At 45.5% G+C, this 15,677-nt stretch overlaps 1 protein-coding gene across 4 annotated transcripts in view; it reads right to left on the bottom strand.

The window, feature by feature from the left end:
- LOC139413098 (intersectin 1 (SH3 domain protein)) overlaps positions 1-15,677 on the bottom strand; it is a 62,918-nt gene that overhangs the window by 24,775 nt on the left and 22,466 nt on the right. The window contains exons 7-20 of one of the 4 annotated variants that reach the window (XM_071160155.1): positions 12,986-13,147; positions 12,727-12,802; positions 11,179-11,291; positions 11,019-11,082; positions 10,523-10,660; positions 10,061-10,173; positions 9,370-9,632; positions 8,858-9,007; positions 8,611-8,751; positions 5,718-5,805; positions 4,933-5,072; positions 2,968-3,054; positions 2,145-2,231; positions 35-156 (exon numbers count right to left, since the gene is read on the bottom strand). In XM_071160155.1, the coding sequence (XP_071016256.1) occupies positions 35-156; positions 2,145-2,231; positions 2,968-3,054; positions 4,933-5,072; positions 5,718-5,805; positions 8,611-8,751; positions 8,858-9,007; positions 9,370-9,632; positions 10,061-10,173; positions 10,523-10,660; positions 11,019-11,082; positions 11,179-11,291; positions 12,727-12,802; positions 12,986-13,147 (1,744 nt within the window). Of the gene's footprint in view, positions 1-34; positions 157-1,398; positions 1,462-2,144; positions 2,232-2,967; positions 3,055-4,932; positions 5,073-5,717; positions 5,806-8,610; positions 8,752-8,857; positions 9,008-9,369; positions 9,633-10,060; positions 10,174-10,522; positions 10,661-11,018; positions 11,083-11,178; positions 11,292-12,726; positions 12,803-12,985; positions 13,148-15,677 lie in introns of all 4 variants that reach the window. The other 3 variants (XM_071160156.1, XM_071160157.1, XM_071160158.1) reach the window with 3 other exon arrangements.

Below are 15,677 nucleotides of genomic sequence, written 5' to 3'. Positions count from 1 at the left end.
ACATATGGTGTCCTGTGCGCAAGCACACACACACCTTCCGTCTGTGAGCTCGGCGGACTTGGCCCTCTCCTGGGCGATGGCGTGGATGTTGATTTCTCCCTCCAGGTGATCCTTCTGCTTTTGCCTCTGCTGCTTGCTGTGGATCTCTCGGAGCTCCTGCAAGGCAGCGTGGGATAGAGGAGGACCGGTGAGGGGGAAGTGTGGGCGGGGTCGCCGGGACTCAACACAACACTCACATCACAGTGAGGCGTCAGCCATTTTGTGCCCTGTAAGCGCCATTATGATCCCAGCCGGGCTCAGTTACCGGATGTAAAGTCTGTGTTTAGTCTAGTGCTTCCTTCCATTTAATCTCATCTCTGTGTTTTCTCCAATTAATGCTGGGCTACTACTACTACTGAAATGTAGGTGTCAGTGGGATTTTTGGGGCGGACACACTTGCACAAAACATAGCCGCCACCACAGTGCGTTCATGGGAGTTGGACAGCTCTCGGAGTCTGGCGAGTGCTGCACATGAACCACTGAGGGAGGGTTAAACAAGCCCTGGGTTACTACGGCAACACTGACACCACTGGAACTGGAAGATTGCAGTGTTTCAGCGCTCCGGGGTGAAGTTTCCCTTAGGTACAGATCTAGGATCAGCTTCATCTACCCCAATCCTAACCTTAACCTAGTAGGGGAGAATGCAAAACTGACCTATGATCAGCATCTAGGGGCAAATTCTCTCTGCTCTGGTTTGAGCACCAAATGGAAACACTACTGGTTAAAGCCAAGTGGTACCAACCAATCACAGAGAACATTCATGGCTCTGGGAGAAATCTGAGCCAAACTATGATTCTCAAAAGCACACAGACTGATATGGAGATCAGTCAAAAGAGTTGAATGGGAAATTCACAAGGATCATAGGTAGGTGTTCAAACCAATCGTCTCTAAAGGGTTAAGAAAGTCTTAATATACAGTCTGAGCAGGGAATTAAGTTCTGAGGACTTGATTTTCCTGAATGAATTACTATCAAGATCATTAATCAGTATTAGATGCAACACCATGCAACCAAAGGCTTCATCCCCATATGTTTAGTTTGCGTGTCATCAACACATGGGGCTGGAGAGAGTGAGGTACGTTCAGGAAAGCAATATTTGTTTAGTACTTGGTTAAAATGGTGAGAGATGCACGACTGACTGAGCAACTGTGAAGATTTCTTTAAATAGTCTCACAATAACAAATTGAGGATCATTTTCATATCGCCTCAATCTACTGATAAATGACATTACCCTGTTCACTACCTTGTTCTATATTTCTTTACTGTACCAAGTCTTCATGGATTTGGTCTCCCAAAATAGTAGGCCCTACACCACAGTTCACTATTAAATAAATACATCACTAAGACTAGTGGTCACTCACCCAGTAGAAGGACTGTACAGCCGCAAAGCGTCGGTCGAGTGTGCTGTTTTTAATCTTGTCCTCCTGCCATGTAATTAAACAAAGGCATTTCATTTCTTTCCAATAAGACAGAGTGCCTTACGAGTCTTTTGAGAAGTGTTTTTGTGCTTTCTACAGATGTTTACTAACGCAACAAGCGTATGTCTTAAAGTTTTTGGGGGATACCAAATAGGTAAATGTTGTCCTCTCACCGTAACCAAAACTACAAAGCCTGACAACTTAAAGCTCAAGTGGTCAAGGAGCTCAAAAAATATAAAATTGTCATTGATTCAATTTAATAAAATGAAATAGACAAACAACCAGGTTCACGCACATGGTGGCTAACAACATTGACCGGAGCTGTGTCCCAGTATACACTTGCATACTACCTAGTGTGACCCAATTGACTCTAGTCTTGGCAACGCATACTAAATAGTATGCTAGTGTTTTTATTGGGCCCTAGTCTAGAGGGTTGAGGAGGCAATGAGAGAGATATACTCCAGCACCACCCAGAGGACAGATAAAGGAGGGAAGCGGCGGCTGGCATTTATTAACTCGCTGCAGGGCTACCGAGGCTAAAGCTAAAGACGCTCAAGCGGAAGGACAGCATGGCTTGCTTTGACCAGCACTTCAAAAGAAGCAGAGGAGTGGTAAGGGGGTTGGGGTGGGGGAGCGCGGGGGGGAGGGCGTGGAGGAAGAGGAGGAGGAAGGGGAGGCAGTAGGGACACCTGCAGGTAGACGTCTATACGCTGCAAACAGGCCAGGAGGGCCGAGAGACAGTCCAGCAGCATCTGGTCCACCGAGCCCCCCTCGGACTGAAAAGAGACACACAGGGACCCCAGGGTCAGATAGAACAGCAGCAGTGCCACCGAAGTCAACAACAAGGTCGTGCTCATTAGGCACCAAACAGAAAGAAACAGACTGAAAAAGGGAGGGACTACCTGCCCAATAAGGAAAGCACATTTTTGTTTTCCATTGCGTTGTCCTTAATGAACACGACCCAGGTAAACATCCAGATTAGACTCAACCCCTAGCCCTGACCTGGCGCCTTGAGTTAGGTGGCCCAACAGCCCCACGTGGCTGTGTCCGACGTCAAACCATAGCAACCCACATACAGCTTAACCATTTTTGATTCCCCAGGTTGAGCCCACAGGATGTTGTGGGGAAGAGGGTCACGCTGCTCGGAAACAGCACAACCTACCACAGGTACAGACACAGGGTGAGCCTAACATACCCATCACATTACTGAGCCCAGCTGAGCAGAACCGTACTGCACTAGGCCTGGTTACACATCCACCATAGTCGCTGGAACAGTGTTTTGAAAGGACAATGTGAAATTGAGCCAGCCCAGTACAGTTCCGGTTGGCCCTGTATTGTGACATGGGTCTAACTTTCTTAGTTAGTTAGTAAGGCAGCTTCCTTCTTTATCATTGGGTTTCAAATCTGCTTAGTAACAGCACACTGAGTTATTCTGATTGGTTATTATTCTCCAGAGGAGTGCGCTATTCTAGAGTGTCCTGCGGTGGGCAGCAGTGCTGGTGAGTGGACTACCTGTCGCCCCCTCTGCTCCTCCAGCAGCAGCTCCAGACGGAGGCCCTCTATCCGGGCAGTGTGGCCCTGATAGAACACAGCCAGAGACTGGAAGGACAGGCGAGGGCAGAGGGCATGGGGAAAAGGTCAGCCAAGCCACACAGACCAGACGGGGGTTTCAGGGTGGATGGCGGGCGGGGCGACAGAGTGAGCCACAGTCAGATACAGTGAGAGAACAGTGTAAAACCCCACGTTTTCCCCTAGGTACAGACCTAGGATCAGCTCCCCTTCCCCAAATCCAAAACTGACCCAAGATCAGAGTCTACAGGCAATTTAACCCTACTCCACTACGCTGGGGCCCTGATGTGGTATGTGGAGCAATTAACAAAGTTTTGGCTGAAAAGAAAGGACTGAAATCACATTGAAATTAAAAAAGGGGGATCATCAGACACACAAATCATCAAGCCCTCTGACAGTCTTGGCTCCCCAACACACACACACACACACACACACACACACACACACACACACACACACACACACACACACACACACACACACACACACACACACACACACACACACACACACACACACACACACACACACACACACAAAAGAGATGCAAAGGTATCATTAGGCAGAAAGAAAGTTCTGGAAGTCAGTGTTTTAAAATGGTCCACTATCAACTGTTAAACTGAGCACATGGGGCAAATCCTAACTTCCATTTTATAAGTCAGATTTTCATTTGGTCTCTTATTGAAATCAATGCATGGTGAAAATTCGACTTATGTGGTAGTTAGGATTCGCCCTATGAGAAGAACTGTAGCCAGTTGTTGGTCACTTCTTGTCTGTGCTCTGTGGGATAGGTCTATCCACTGGGAACAGGAGACAGGGCACTCTAACCCTGTTCCTGGAGAGCTACCATCCTGTAGGTTTTAACTCCAACCCTAATCTAGAGCACCAGATTCTAATAAGTAGCTGGTTGATAAGCTGAATCAGGCTAGTCACAACTGGGGTTGGAGTGAAAACCTACAGGAGGATAGCTCTCCAGGAACAGGGTCAGAGTGAAAACCTACAGGAGGATAGCTCTCCAGGAACAGGGTTGGAGAGACCAGGGCCGGGGTTCCCGATAGCAATGGAACTTAAAGCTTCCATAATGTTTTAACGAGGCATCAATCCTATAAAACGGCTTTAGATTGTCACATGCTTTCCCCAAAACACCACGTACAGAGAATGTCCATAAGCACGTCGTTGGAGCATGTGTCGATACTGATCGAGACGAAAGAAAGTCAGCGCTGCTCTCGGATCAAGGTTTCTGCTTTCAAATCTTATTTTAGCATTAGAATTATTCCACAATACTGACAACAGATCTGCACCTAGAGAGATATCATCCCCTATGTGGCTGCAAATATTGAGGATGTTTATTCTAATGCCAACCCTATCATAATGCACTAAATCACAGATTTGGTACGTCATTGCGCACATGTCACACAGCATGAAATAAATTGAGACAAAAATTATAGACATTAGCATTGCAAAATAGAACTCCTTGATTGAACATGAAATTGATTTGAATAGCTTATGATTGAAATATAGGCAATAGGCCTAAGTAGCCTATACTTATCTTCTTTTAATGCAGTCATCTCGGTGTTCATTCAATGCATTTTTATCCTTTGTTTGTTTGTAACGATTGACAAACCGTTGACAACCTTCTATTTTGTAGTCAACTTCCTTCTGAAGTTAGCTGCGGTCACGGAGTGACAAAGTGACGCAGAAGGGTACAAAAAGCATCTAATGATGCACTATGCTGTTCTATGAGTGGTCTGGGGCAGTCGGTAAATAACGAGCGTTTTCAAGTGAAACTTGAATGCCAATGGTTTTGAGAAACAACCTCCTACGAAGGTTCTAACGATGAACTTAGCCTTGAAAACCGGGGCCCTGGTCTGTAACCTAGTAAGATGAGTGGTTAGTGAGTAGTACTACCTTGAGCTGGGTGTTGAAGGCATCTATCTCCAGCAGCTTGGAGCGGGTCTCTCTCTCCACGGTGTCAAGCTGTTCTCTCAGCTGCTGCCGACTAGACTCCTTGACTTCCAACGCCTTCTGCAGCGACGACAGGGAGTCTCCTGGACAAGGACGGGGTTGTATTTATTAGTGCCCAGCGTAGCAAATTTTTTTTGCAGCAGAAAACTAAAACAAGCATTTTCTATTGGACAAGTTCGACTAGCCCCTCCCCGTTTGGCCCGTTCATTTTGAGCCTAGTGAATATGACCCAGAGAGCAAGCGCCGTATCGGTTATTATAAACCGGGTGGTTCGAGCCCTGAATGCTGATTGGCTGAAAGCCGTGATATATCAGACCGTTCTAATTCCGTTGGTAACCAGTTTATAATAGCAATAAGGCACCTAGGCGGTTTGTGGTCGGTGGCCTATATACACACACACCACGGCTAATGGCTGTATCCAGGCACTCCGCACTGCGTTGTGCATAAGGACTTAGCTGTGGTATATTGGCTATATACCACACCTCCTCTGGTCTTATTGCTTAAGTATAGTAGGGCAGTCAGTATTTCCCTTAGTTTTGTTTGCAGGTGGGTTACAAAGGCCCCTCAGGCAACCGTTTGTCAATTAAAACTAATAGGCCAGATTATTTGATGCGGTGCTAGATGGGGGGCACTTCCACACCTATACTATACAGTGCACTACTTTTGACCAGGGATCTAGGAGACGGTCTCTGTAGAAAGATGTGCGGAGGTGAGGAAGCAGTACTTACTGTGCAGGCTGTTCTGTTGAACCTGTTTGAGTTGTTCGTTTAGACACTGTTTGTCAGGGATCAGCCTGCCGAGCCACTGCTGAGAGTCCTTGGGGAGACAAACAAAGCACTTAATTAAAATCTCAGTGCAGTTATCACAAAAATTACTATTTTGTGTGTTATAGTCCATAGGCTATAAAGGCCTGGGAAAGTTGTGTCATTCAAATAAAAGCAGAGAGGAAGAGGCAAACTTCAGGCTACTTTGGTGAATTTGCAAGGTAAGACATTGCGAGATGCAGATTACAAAAACATACGAGCCTGCCCCACCTCTCCATCTCTCTCGCTCTCTCTCTCCCTCATGCTGGCCTGCCTGCCTGCTCTGTCTGTTTGCTAATGATCAGATCAAACTTTATTTGTCACATCCCTAATCTGTAGAGGGTTTGGGTGGAGGATATGCACCATAATGTCTCTCCAGAGATGCTCAATCGGGTTCAAGTCCAGGCTCTGGCTGGGCCACTCAAGGACATTCAGAGACTTGTCCCGAAGCCACTCCTTCATTGTCTTGGCTGTGTGCTTAGGGTTGTTGTGCTGTTGGAAGGTGAACCTTCACCCCAGTCTGAGGTCCAGAGCGCTCTGGAGCAGGTATTCATCACAGATCTCTTTGTAGTTTGCTCCGTTCATCTTTGCCTCGATCCTGAATAGTCTTCCAGTCCCTGCTGCTGAAAAACATCTCCACAGTATGGTGCTGCCACCACCATGCTTCACCCTAGGGATGGTGCCAGGTTTCCTCCAGACATGACGCTTAGCATTCAGGCCAAAGAGTAATTTTGGTTTCATTAGGCCAGAGAATCTTGTTTGTCGTGGTCTGAGAGTGCCTTTCGGCAGACTCCGAGCAGGTTGTCATGTGCCTTTTACTGAGGAATAGCTTACCCAGATCTGTGCCTCGACACAATCATGCCTCGGAGCTTTATGGACAATTCCTTCGACCTCACGGCTTGGTTTTTGCTCTGACATGCACTTTCAACTGTGGGACCTTACATAGATAGGTGTGTGCCTTTCCAAATCATGTCAAATCAATTGAATTTACCACAGGTGAACTCCAATCAAGTTGTAGAAACATCTCAAGGATGATCAATTGAAACAGGATGCACCTGAGCTCAATTTCGAGTCTCGTGAGAAAGGGTCTGAATACTTATGCAAATAAGGTATTTCTGTTTTTGATTTATTTAATAAGATTTGCTAACATTTCTAAAGACCTGTTTTCACTTTGTCATTATGGGATATTGTGGGTAGAATGCTGAGACTTTTTATTTATTTAATCCATTTTAGAATACGGCTGTAACGTAACAAAATGTGGATAAAGTCAAGGCACCAGTCAAAAGTTTGGACACACCTACTCATTCAAGGGTTTTTCTTTATTTTTACTATTTTCTACAGCGTAGAATAATAGTGAAGACATCAAAACTATGAAATAACATAAATGGAATCATGTACTAACCAAAAAAAGTGTTAAAGAAATCAAAATATATTTTAGATTCTTCAAAGTAGCCATCCTATACCGTTACAGCTTTGCACACTTACTGGGACAGTGAATCATTTCATCTTCTTTTAGCTCTAGAATAATGTATGGTGTCATTTTGGAGTCCCTTTTTATTGTAAATAAGAAAAGAATATGTTTCTAAACACTTCTACATAAATGTGGATGCTACCATACACTACGGATAGTCCTGAATGAACCGTGAATAATGATGAGTGAAAAAGTTAGACGCCTAAATATCATACCCCCCAAAATGCTAACCTCCCCTGTTATTGTAATGGTGAGAGGTTAGCATGTCTCCTGTTATTGTAATGGTGAGGGTTAGCATGTCTTGGGGGTATGATATAAAGTGCTAACCTCCCGTGTTATTGTAATGGTGAGGGTTAGCATGTCTTGGGGGTATGATATAAAGTGCTAACCTCCCGTGTTATTGTAATGGTGAGAGGTTAGCATGTCTTGGGGGTATGATATAAAATACTAACCTCCCCTGTTATTGTAATGGTGAGGGTTAGCACATATTGGGGGTATGATATAAAGTGCTAACCTCCCCTGTTATTGTAATGGTGAGGGTTAGCACGTCTTGGGGGTATGATATAAAGTTCTAACCTCCCCTGTTATTGTAATGGTGAGGTTTAGCATGTCTTGGGGGTATGATATAAAATGCTAACCTCCCCTGTTATTGTAATGGTGAGGGTTAGCATGTCTTGGGGGTATGATATAAAGTGCTAACCTCCCCTGTTATTGTAATGGTGAGAAGTTAGCATGTCTTGGGGGTTATGATATAAAATACTAACCTCCCCTGTTATTGTAATGGTGAGAGGTTAGCATGTCTTGGGGGTTATGATATAAAATACTAACCTCCCCTGTTATTGTAATGGTGAGAGGTTAGCATGTCTTGAGGGTATGATATTAGTGCGCCTGTAACTTTCTCACTTATCATTATTCACGATTATCTGTAATCATGGTAGCATCCACATGAATGTATAAGTGTTTAGAAACATATTCTGTTCTTATTTACAATAAAAGTGACTAAGTGTACAGAACATTATTCACAATTCATTTTTATTGGGCACAAAATAATCTGAAACGCAACCAAAACAAACAGAAAATGCATGGAACAAATGTGAAGTCACAAGCTTGATGTAGTCATTGCGTGCTATGAATATGGGACCAATTACTTAACCTTTGACTACTTTAATATACATACAAGTGAATATGTCCCCAAAATTAAAGCTGACAGTCTGTACTTTAACCTCATAGTCATTGTTTGATTTCAAATCCAAACCTTTGGAGTATAGAGCCAAAAGAAGAAACAATGCTTCACTGTCCCAATAATTATGGAGGGGACTGTATGTGTTACACAAGGTGTGTACGTACCTGCAGCTGCTGTTGGAGGTGGGTGATCTCAGCGATGCGGACCTCGCGGGTCTTGTTGGTGCTCTCGATCTCATGCCGCTGGGCAGACAGGTGGAAGCGGATGTCCTGCAGCTTGCCCTCCAGCTGGCTCTTCTTGTCGTTCTGGGGAGGGAGGGTGAAACTAATTATCCTACCTTATTGTCTTTTCTTCCAAAGAACAAAGTAAAGACAGTTATGATGGTGTGTGTGTGTGTGTCTCTGTCTTTACCAGTGCCTCCAGCTCTAACTCCAGGGTCTTCTTGCGGGCTTTGAGCAGGACAATGTTCTCCTGCTCTCGGTTCCTCTGGGTCAGCAGCTCCTGCCGGCGGTTCCTCTCCCACTCCAACTGACGCTGACGCTCCAGCTCCCGCTTTGCCGCCTAGCCCGAGGAAACACAGAGGGAATGTTATACTGTATACGCAGAAATAGTGCAGAGCCAGCCGTGGTCGAGTGGTAACACTTCCAGGTCTGCGCACATATTCAACTTCCTGCCGGAGACCTGGGTTCAACCCGCGTTTCCACCTTTTTCTCTACACCCGTCTCCCCTTGTCATTAAAGCAACACAATAAGGAGAATGAATTTACAAATTTTAAAAAGACAACGTAATAGAATTGTTAATATACACACACACTGCATTGGTTCCTGTGTTCTTCACTTTCCCCTTACATCACCTCTCCAGCCCCCTCTCTTGATCTATCCTCGCTGTCCTCCTTACTCCCCCTTTCCACCTCCTCTCCTCACCTCTCTCCTTTCAATCTCCTTGCGTCTTTCCTCCTCCCGCTGCCTCTCCATCTCCCTCTGCCTCTCCAGCTGCTTCTCCAGCTCCTGCTGCCGCCGCCGCTCCTGCTCGAGCCGCTCGCGCTCCTTCCTCTCCTGCTCCTCGCGCTCCAGCGCCGCCAGACGCTCCTGCTCCTTGCGCTGCAGCTCAAGCAGGGCCTGTCGACGCTTCTCCAGCTCCAGGTTGCCCCGCTCAAAGTTCTCCCGCTTCCTGTCCTCAAAAGTCACTTTGGGGAGAGAGAAAGAGAGAGATAGGAGGGGTCAGAGCGAGAGAGAGAGAGAGAGAGAGAAATGGGGAACATATTTTGCCCTGTTGCCAAATTTTCAGGGGCATTTCTTGGAAAACTGGGGCCATTTTTATATACCTGTTTATATTTAAAAAGGAGCGTTTTGGTGTGTGTTTAAAGGGATTGGTACATACATTTTTGGACTTTAAAATTGATGATACATAGCCATAGATTCGAGAAGAACATAGCTCCCAAGCATTTTGGTTTAGTTCAACTGACGCACCGCACCCAAAACGTGAGCTCGTTTTGCTCCATTGTTCATTAACAACGTAATTGTAAAGAAACACTGCATAGCTTCAGATCTATCACTTCGAGCCCATGGACAGTCAGTCACCCATAGCTCGGTCTATGAATTTAAGAGTGGTTACGTTTCTCCAGCTTCTGTTTCTCGCTCTCCTGCTCCTCTTCGGCCTCCTCTTGGACCCGCTGGTCAGTGGAGTGCAGGCTGGTGACAGACACCCCGCTACCACTACGTACCCTCCTGGAGACGGACATCAGACCACAGTCAGAGCAGCTCACTAACCTACAGCACCTCATATAGGGCATGGGTGAGCAGGACCAGGGGTTTTTCCTGACCGTGTGACTTGACCAGGAAAAACTCCTAATGGAATCAATATAGACTGATTGATAGTTAAAACAATAGGAGCCAGTGTTTTTCCGGGTCAGGTCACGGGGTTAAGGAAAAATTCCCTGGCCGTGGTGAAGGGCAATAAGATCAATAAAGCATCTTTAGACAAGACTCTCTAAGGTAAGTGCCGGTATCAATGCTCTGCAGACAGAGGTAGAGTTAAGGGGCATTGCCAGACAGTAGAGGGGGCAGTGGATTGTACCTAAAGGTGGGGGGGATGAAGTCTGGGGGCAGGATAGGGGGCAGGGGCAGGCCGGACATGGCCATGTCAATCAGGTGCATGGCCAGGATGAACTCCTCGGCCGTCAGCTTGCCGTCCTGGTCGATGTCCGACAGGTTCCTATAGAGAAACAGGGAGAGGGGGAGAGAGAGAGAAAGACGTGTCGTGTTACCACCAGCCATGCACTTCCTGTCCTGTGACTAGCAGAGTGGACGAAGGTAAAAACAAGTGCCGTTTAGGGGCACCCCGACGGCACTGATCCGAGACTATTTATGCGTTTCACCCTCCTAAACAGCAACTGGTATGATTCGTTTTGCCATCTGATGGTTAAGCTGATCCTAGATCTGTGTCTAAAAGTAACTTCTACCCAGAGTCAGCAGAGAGAAGCAGTAGTCAGAGAACAAAGAGCAGCAATGTGTGAACATATAGGAATTAGTGGCCAAGTGTCTTAAGTATTGGCCCTGCTCCCATCTCTTACCATATAGATGCCAGCGAGGTCTGGGGCAAGCTGGACTGCATCAGGATGGTTCTTGCTTGGGGTCCTGAAAGACGAGGATAAAAACATTTGCTTTTTTGAGAAACCGCTGATGTGGACTGGACAAACCAGCAGTGTGTATTGTTGACAGACAAGGTCTTACCGGTGAGGTGGCCGCTCATCATCTTGTCGTGGCTGTTGAAGAGCTGCCGGTACTTTAGCCGGGACGAGCTGGGAACAGCCCAGTCAGTGGGAGGCTGGGGGGGCACAGGGGCGCTAAGATGAAGAGGGGGGGAGACAATATCTTATTAAATGCGTATTTTTAAACAGACTTTTTGATGATGCCTCACATCTGCTTGTATCTATTCTTTTTTTTTTTTATAGTACTGTTGTGTTAAGTTGTGTGTTTTTGCTTTGCTGTCTGTGTCGGAGCCAGTTGGAAATTGCCTTTAAGACAAAGACAAATTTCCATTATAAACCTTTACACTCGTACCGGTATACGGGTTTGGACACTGATAAGTGCCTAAATTGGAACACAGTGGCTGTACAGTAACATGCTATACATGACGCTAGAGCTCAGGCTCTACGCTTCACAGCGCTGTATGGGTTTTGACTCACAGATGTTCTGAACTTACGCCGCACAAGATAAGAAATTGCCCCACATCCCTCCCACTAATCCCTCCCGCAACTTTTGCAAATGTTTTGTTGTCTGAGTGAGGGAAATGCTGGAAATGAAGACTTGATATATTTAGAAAGATGAGCTGTTGAGGATAAAAAACACCTGTGAGTACAAATGTGCACTTCACATTTCCATAACATAAAACTCACGTCATATAGTGTCAACGTTTATGATCACTATGTTTAATGTACAGTTACAAGATGACATGGTTTTATATCCGGGTTGTTCTGAACAGAATGTCTACTGTACATTATAGTTGAAGCACATTATAGTTGAAGACTCTTCTTTGAGTCATAAAAGTGCATTGAAACAACTTAGGAACTGTGCACACTTTGTAGAGGTGTGTGGCGCCACTTGGAGACACCAGTTAGTCTTCTCACTTAAACCCTTAAATGTGTTGTCTAATGTTGCACCTAGCCCACATTTAACAAGAATATTCTCATCACGTGACTGAATGTATCCAGAGTATTTTCACATTTAGTTGTCAACAAATGCAGCGAAAAGTACCGTAGATGTACTTTGCACATAAAATCAACAGTGTAACGTTTGGAGTCTCGTTTGTGTCCTCAACTTTGGTCGAATCATTTTCCAATAATCTCCAAAGGGTTTCCTTTCAATTGCTACCATGCTTATGTATATGATTTTCATATTTCTTCTTGAAGAAACATTTCAATTTATCCATATAGACCAACTCCCACAAGTGTAAAGGGTTAACTTCTGGAAAAAAATGTACTTGAAACATTAAGTTATTTTTGTGTAACGTTAGAAAGCAAAGCGGTCTGGACAGAAGAATTGCTCTTCTCCAACTGACAACATGGGACGTCGGCTGTGCATCTCTCTTTAACAGAGGGATCTCATCTAAAAGTGATGTGATGGCATTTTAATGAGCTAGCCTGTTGTGTGTTCCAAAAAAAAAAAAGGGCTCGGTGTCTAAGCACAAACACAGCTACATTTGTCCCTTTGAGTTTGGGCTCAATGAGCAGGGGCCATTCTTCCAAGTGGGTGCTCTTCCAAGTGGGTGCCGTGACTCACCTAGAAGTCTCAAAAGACTGGCCCTGCATCTTGGCACCGGAGCGGTTGGAAGAAGAGCTTTTGTTGAGTGTGGTGGCTGAGAGACAGAGATGGAGAGAAAGAGACAGAGAGAGATGGGGTCACAAAAAGAGGTTAAGAAAGGATTAAATCAACAAAGTGAGATGCTCTGAAACGTGCTCTGAAACGTTGCCACTGTCATTCACTAGAACTCCGCTTTGAATAATCAGTATGTCTTACGGCGATGCTGATTGGGCCATACCTGGGTGGGAGAAGCCCGTCATTGGCGCTCCGTTGGCCAAGGGGGGTACAGACGGGGGAACCGACGACACCAGAGGGGGGGACATACCCACCCCTGGCATAGGGGGCATGGGTAATGGAGGGACTGCTGGGAGGCCTGGCATTACCCCTAAACCATGCATTCCTGCAGGGTAGAATGAAGTAAGTTATGTCAGACAAACATAAGACCTCCATTCATTTTCTATTGACAAGCCTATTATTATTTTTTTGAATTTTACCCCTTTTTCTCCCCAATTTCGAGGTATCCAATTGTTGTAGTAGCTACTATCTTGTCTCATCGCTACAACTCCCGTACGGGCTCGGGAGAGACGAAGGTTGAAAGTAATGCGTCCTCCGAAACACAACCCAACCAAGCCGCACTGCTTCTTAACACAGCGCGCATCCAACCCGGAAGCCAGCCGCACCAATGCGTCGGAGGAAACACCGTGCACCTGGCCACCCTGGTTAGCGCACACTGCGCCCAGCCCGGCACAGGAGTCGCTGGTGCGCGATGAGACAATGACACCCCTACCGACCAAGCCCTCCCTAACCCGGGCGACGCTAGGCCAATTGTGCGTCGCCCCACGGACCTCCCGGTCGCGGCCGGTTACGACAGAGCCTGGACGCGAACCCAGGGACTCTGATGGCACAGCTGGCGCTGCAGTACAGCGCCCTTAACCACTGCGCCACCCGGGAGGCCAAGCCTATTATTTTAACACTGTTTATTATTATTATTATTATTTTCCCCACTCACCCAAAGCCGATGAGTCTACAAGTGCTGAGTTCTGACTGATTCACTTGAAAATTAACAACATTAGCCTGGTCATAAACAGGCAGTGCACAGCAAAATGCCCTGGTTGTCAGGGGAAGCAACCAAATATCGACCCAGGGCGTTGCCAGTTCAAGTACCAGAAACAACACGGTTGTGCTTTGAGATAATAGGAAGTTAAAGGTTTTAAATTGCCCCAGTGAAACATCTAGCTACAGTTAAAGTCGGAAGTTTACATTCCCTTAGGTTGGAGTCATTAAAACTAGTTTTTCAACCACTCCACAAATGTCTCGTTAACAAACTATAGTTTTGGCAAGTCGGTTAGGACATCTACTTTGCGCATGACACAAGCAATTTTTCCAACAGATTATTTCACTAATAATTCACTGTATCACAATTCCAGTGGGTCAGAAGTTTACATACACTAAGTTGACTGTGCCTTTATTAAACAGCTTGGAAAATTCCAGAAAATTCCGTCATGGATTTAGAAGCATCTGATAGGCTAATTGACATCCTTTGAGTAAATTGCAGGTGTACCTGTGGATGTACTTCAAGGCCTACCATCAAACTTGGTGCCTCTTTGCTTGACATCATTGGAAAATCAAAAGGAGAGCAACTTCCTTGGGAGCAACTTCCAAAAGCCTGAAGGTACCACGTTCATCTGTACAAACAATAGTACGCAAGTATAAGCACCATGATGGGACCACGCAGCCGTCATATCGCTCAGGAAGGCGATGCGTACTGTCTCCTAGAGATGAACGTACTTTGGTGCGAAAAGTGCAAATCAATCCCAGAACAACAGCAAAGGACCTTGTGAAGATGCTGGAGGAAACGGGTACAAAAGTATCTATATCCACAGTAAAACAAGTCCTGTATCGACATAACCTGAAAGGACGCTCAGCAAAGGAAGAAGCCACTGCTCCAAAACTGCCATTAAAAAGCCAGACTACGATTTGCAACTGCACTGTTTGGCCATGATGACCATTGTTATGTTTGGAGGAAAAGGGGGAGGCTTGCAAGCCTTAGAACACCATCCCAACCGTGAAGCATGGGGGTGGCAGCTTCATGTTGTGGGGGTGCTTTGCTGCAGGAGGGACTGGTGCACTTCACAAAATTGATGGCACCATGAGGAGGGAAAATTATGTGGATATATTGAAGCAACATCTCAAGACATCAGTCAGGAAGTTAAAGCTTGGTTGCAAATGGGTCTTCCAAATGGACAATGACCCCAAGCATACTTCCAAAGTTGTGGCAAAATGGCTTAAGGACAACAAAGTCAATGTATTGGAGTGGCCTTCACAAAGCCCTGACCTCAATCCTATAGAAAATTTGTGAGAAAAACTGAAAAAGTGTGTGCGAGCAAGGAGGCCTACAAACCTGACTCCGTTAAACCAGCTCTGTCAGGACGAATGGGCCAACATTCACTCTACTTCTTGTGGGAAGCTTGTGGAAGGCTACCCGAAACGTTTGACCCAAGTTAAACAATTTAAAGGCAATGCTACAAAATACGAATTGAGTGTATGTAAACTTCTGACCCACTGGGAATGTGATCAAAGAAATAAAAGCTGAAATAAATAATTCTCTCTACTATTATTCTGACATTTCACATTCTTAAAATAAAGTGGTGATGCTAACTGACCTAAAATGGGGAATTTTTACTAGGATTAAATGTCAGGAATTGTGAAAAACTGGGTTTAAATGTATTTGGCTAAGGTGTATGTAAACTTCCGACTTTAACTGTATGAACATAGATGGTGCAGATGATATGGCAGAGTTGGCTTTGAGCACTCTAAAGTACATTTAGTTAATGGTGGCCATGGGGACAGTAACATGGGTGTATCTCATAGCCTAGTGGCACACACTCCTAGTCTCTTGTACATCACCTGCATTGATCTGAAAGAACAAG

This window comes from Oncorhynchus clarkii, chromosome 7 (assembly GCF_045791955.1).
Source record: "Oncorhynchus clarkii lewisi isolate Uvic-CL-2024 chromosome 7, UVic_Ocla_1.0, whole genome shotgun sequence".
In the NCBI taxonomy this organism is placed as follows: domain Eukaryota; kingdom Metazoa; phylum Chordata; class Actinopteri; order Salmoniformes; family Salmonidae; genus Oncorhynchus; species Oncorhynchus clarkii.
The sequence above is the reverse complement of the archived record's forward strand: the minus strand, read 5'-3'. Positions and strand labels throughout refer to the sequence as shown.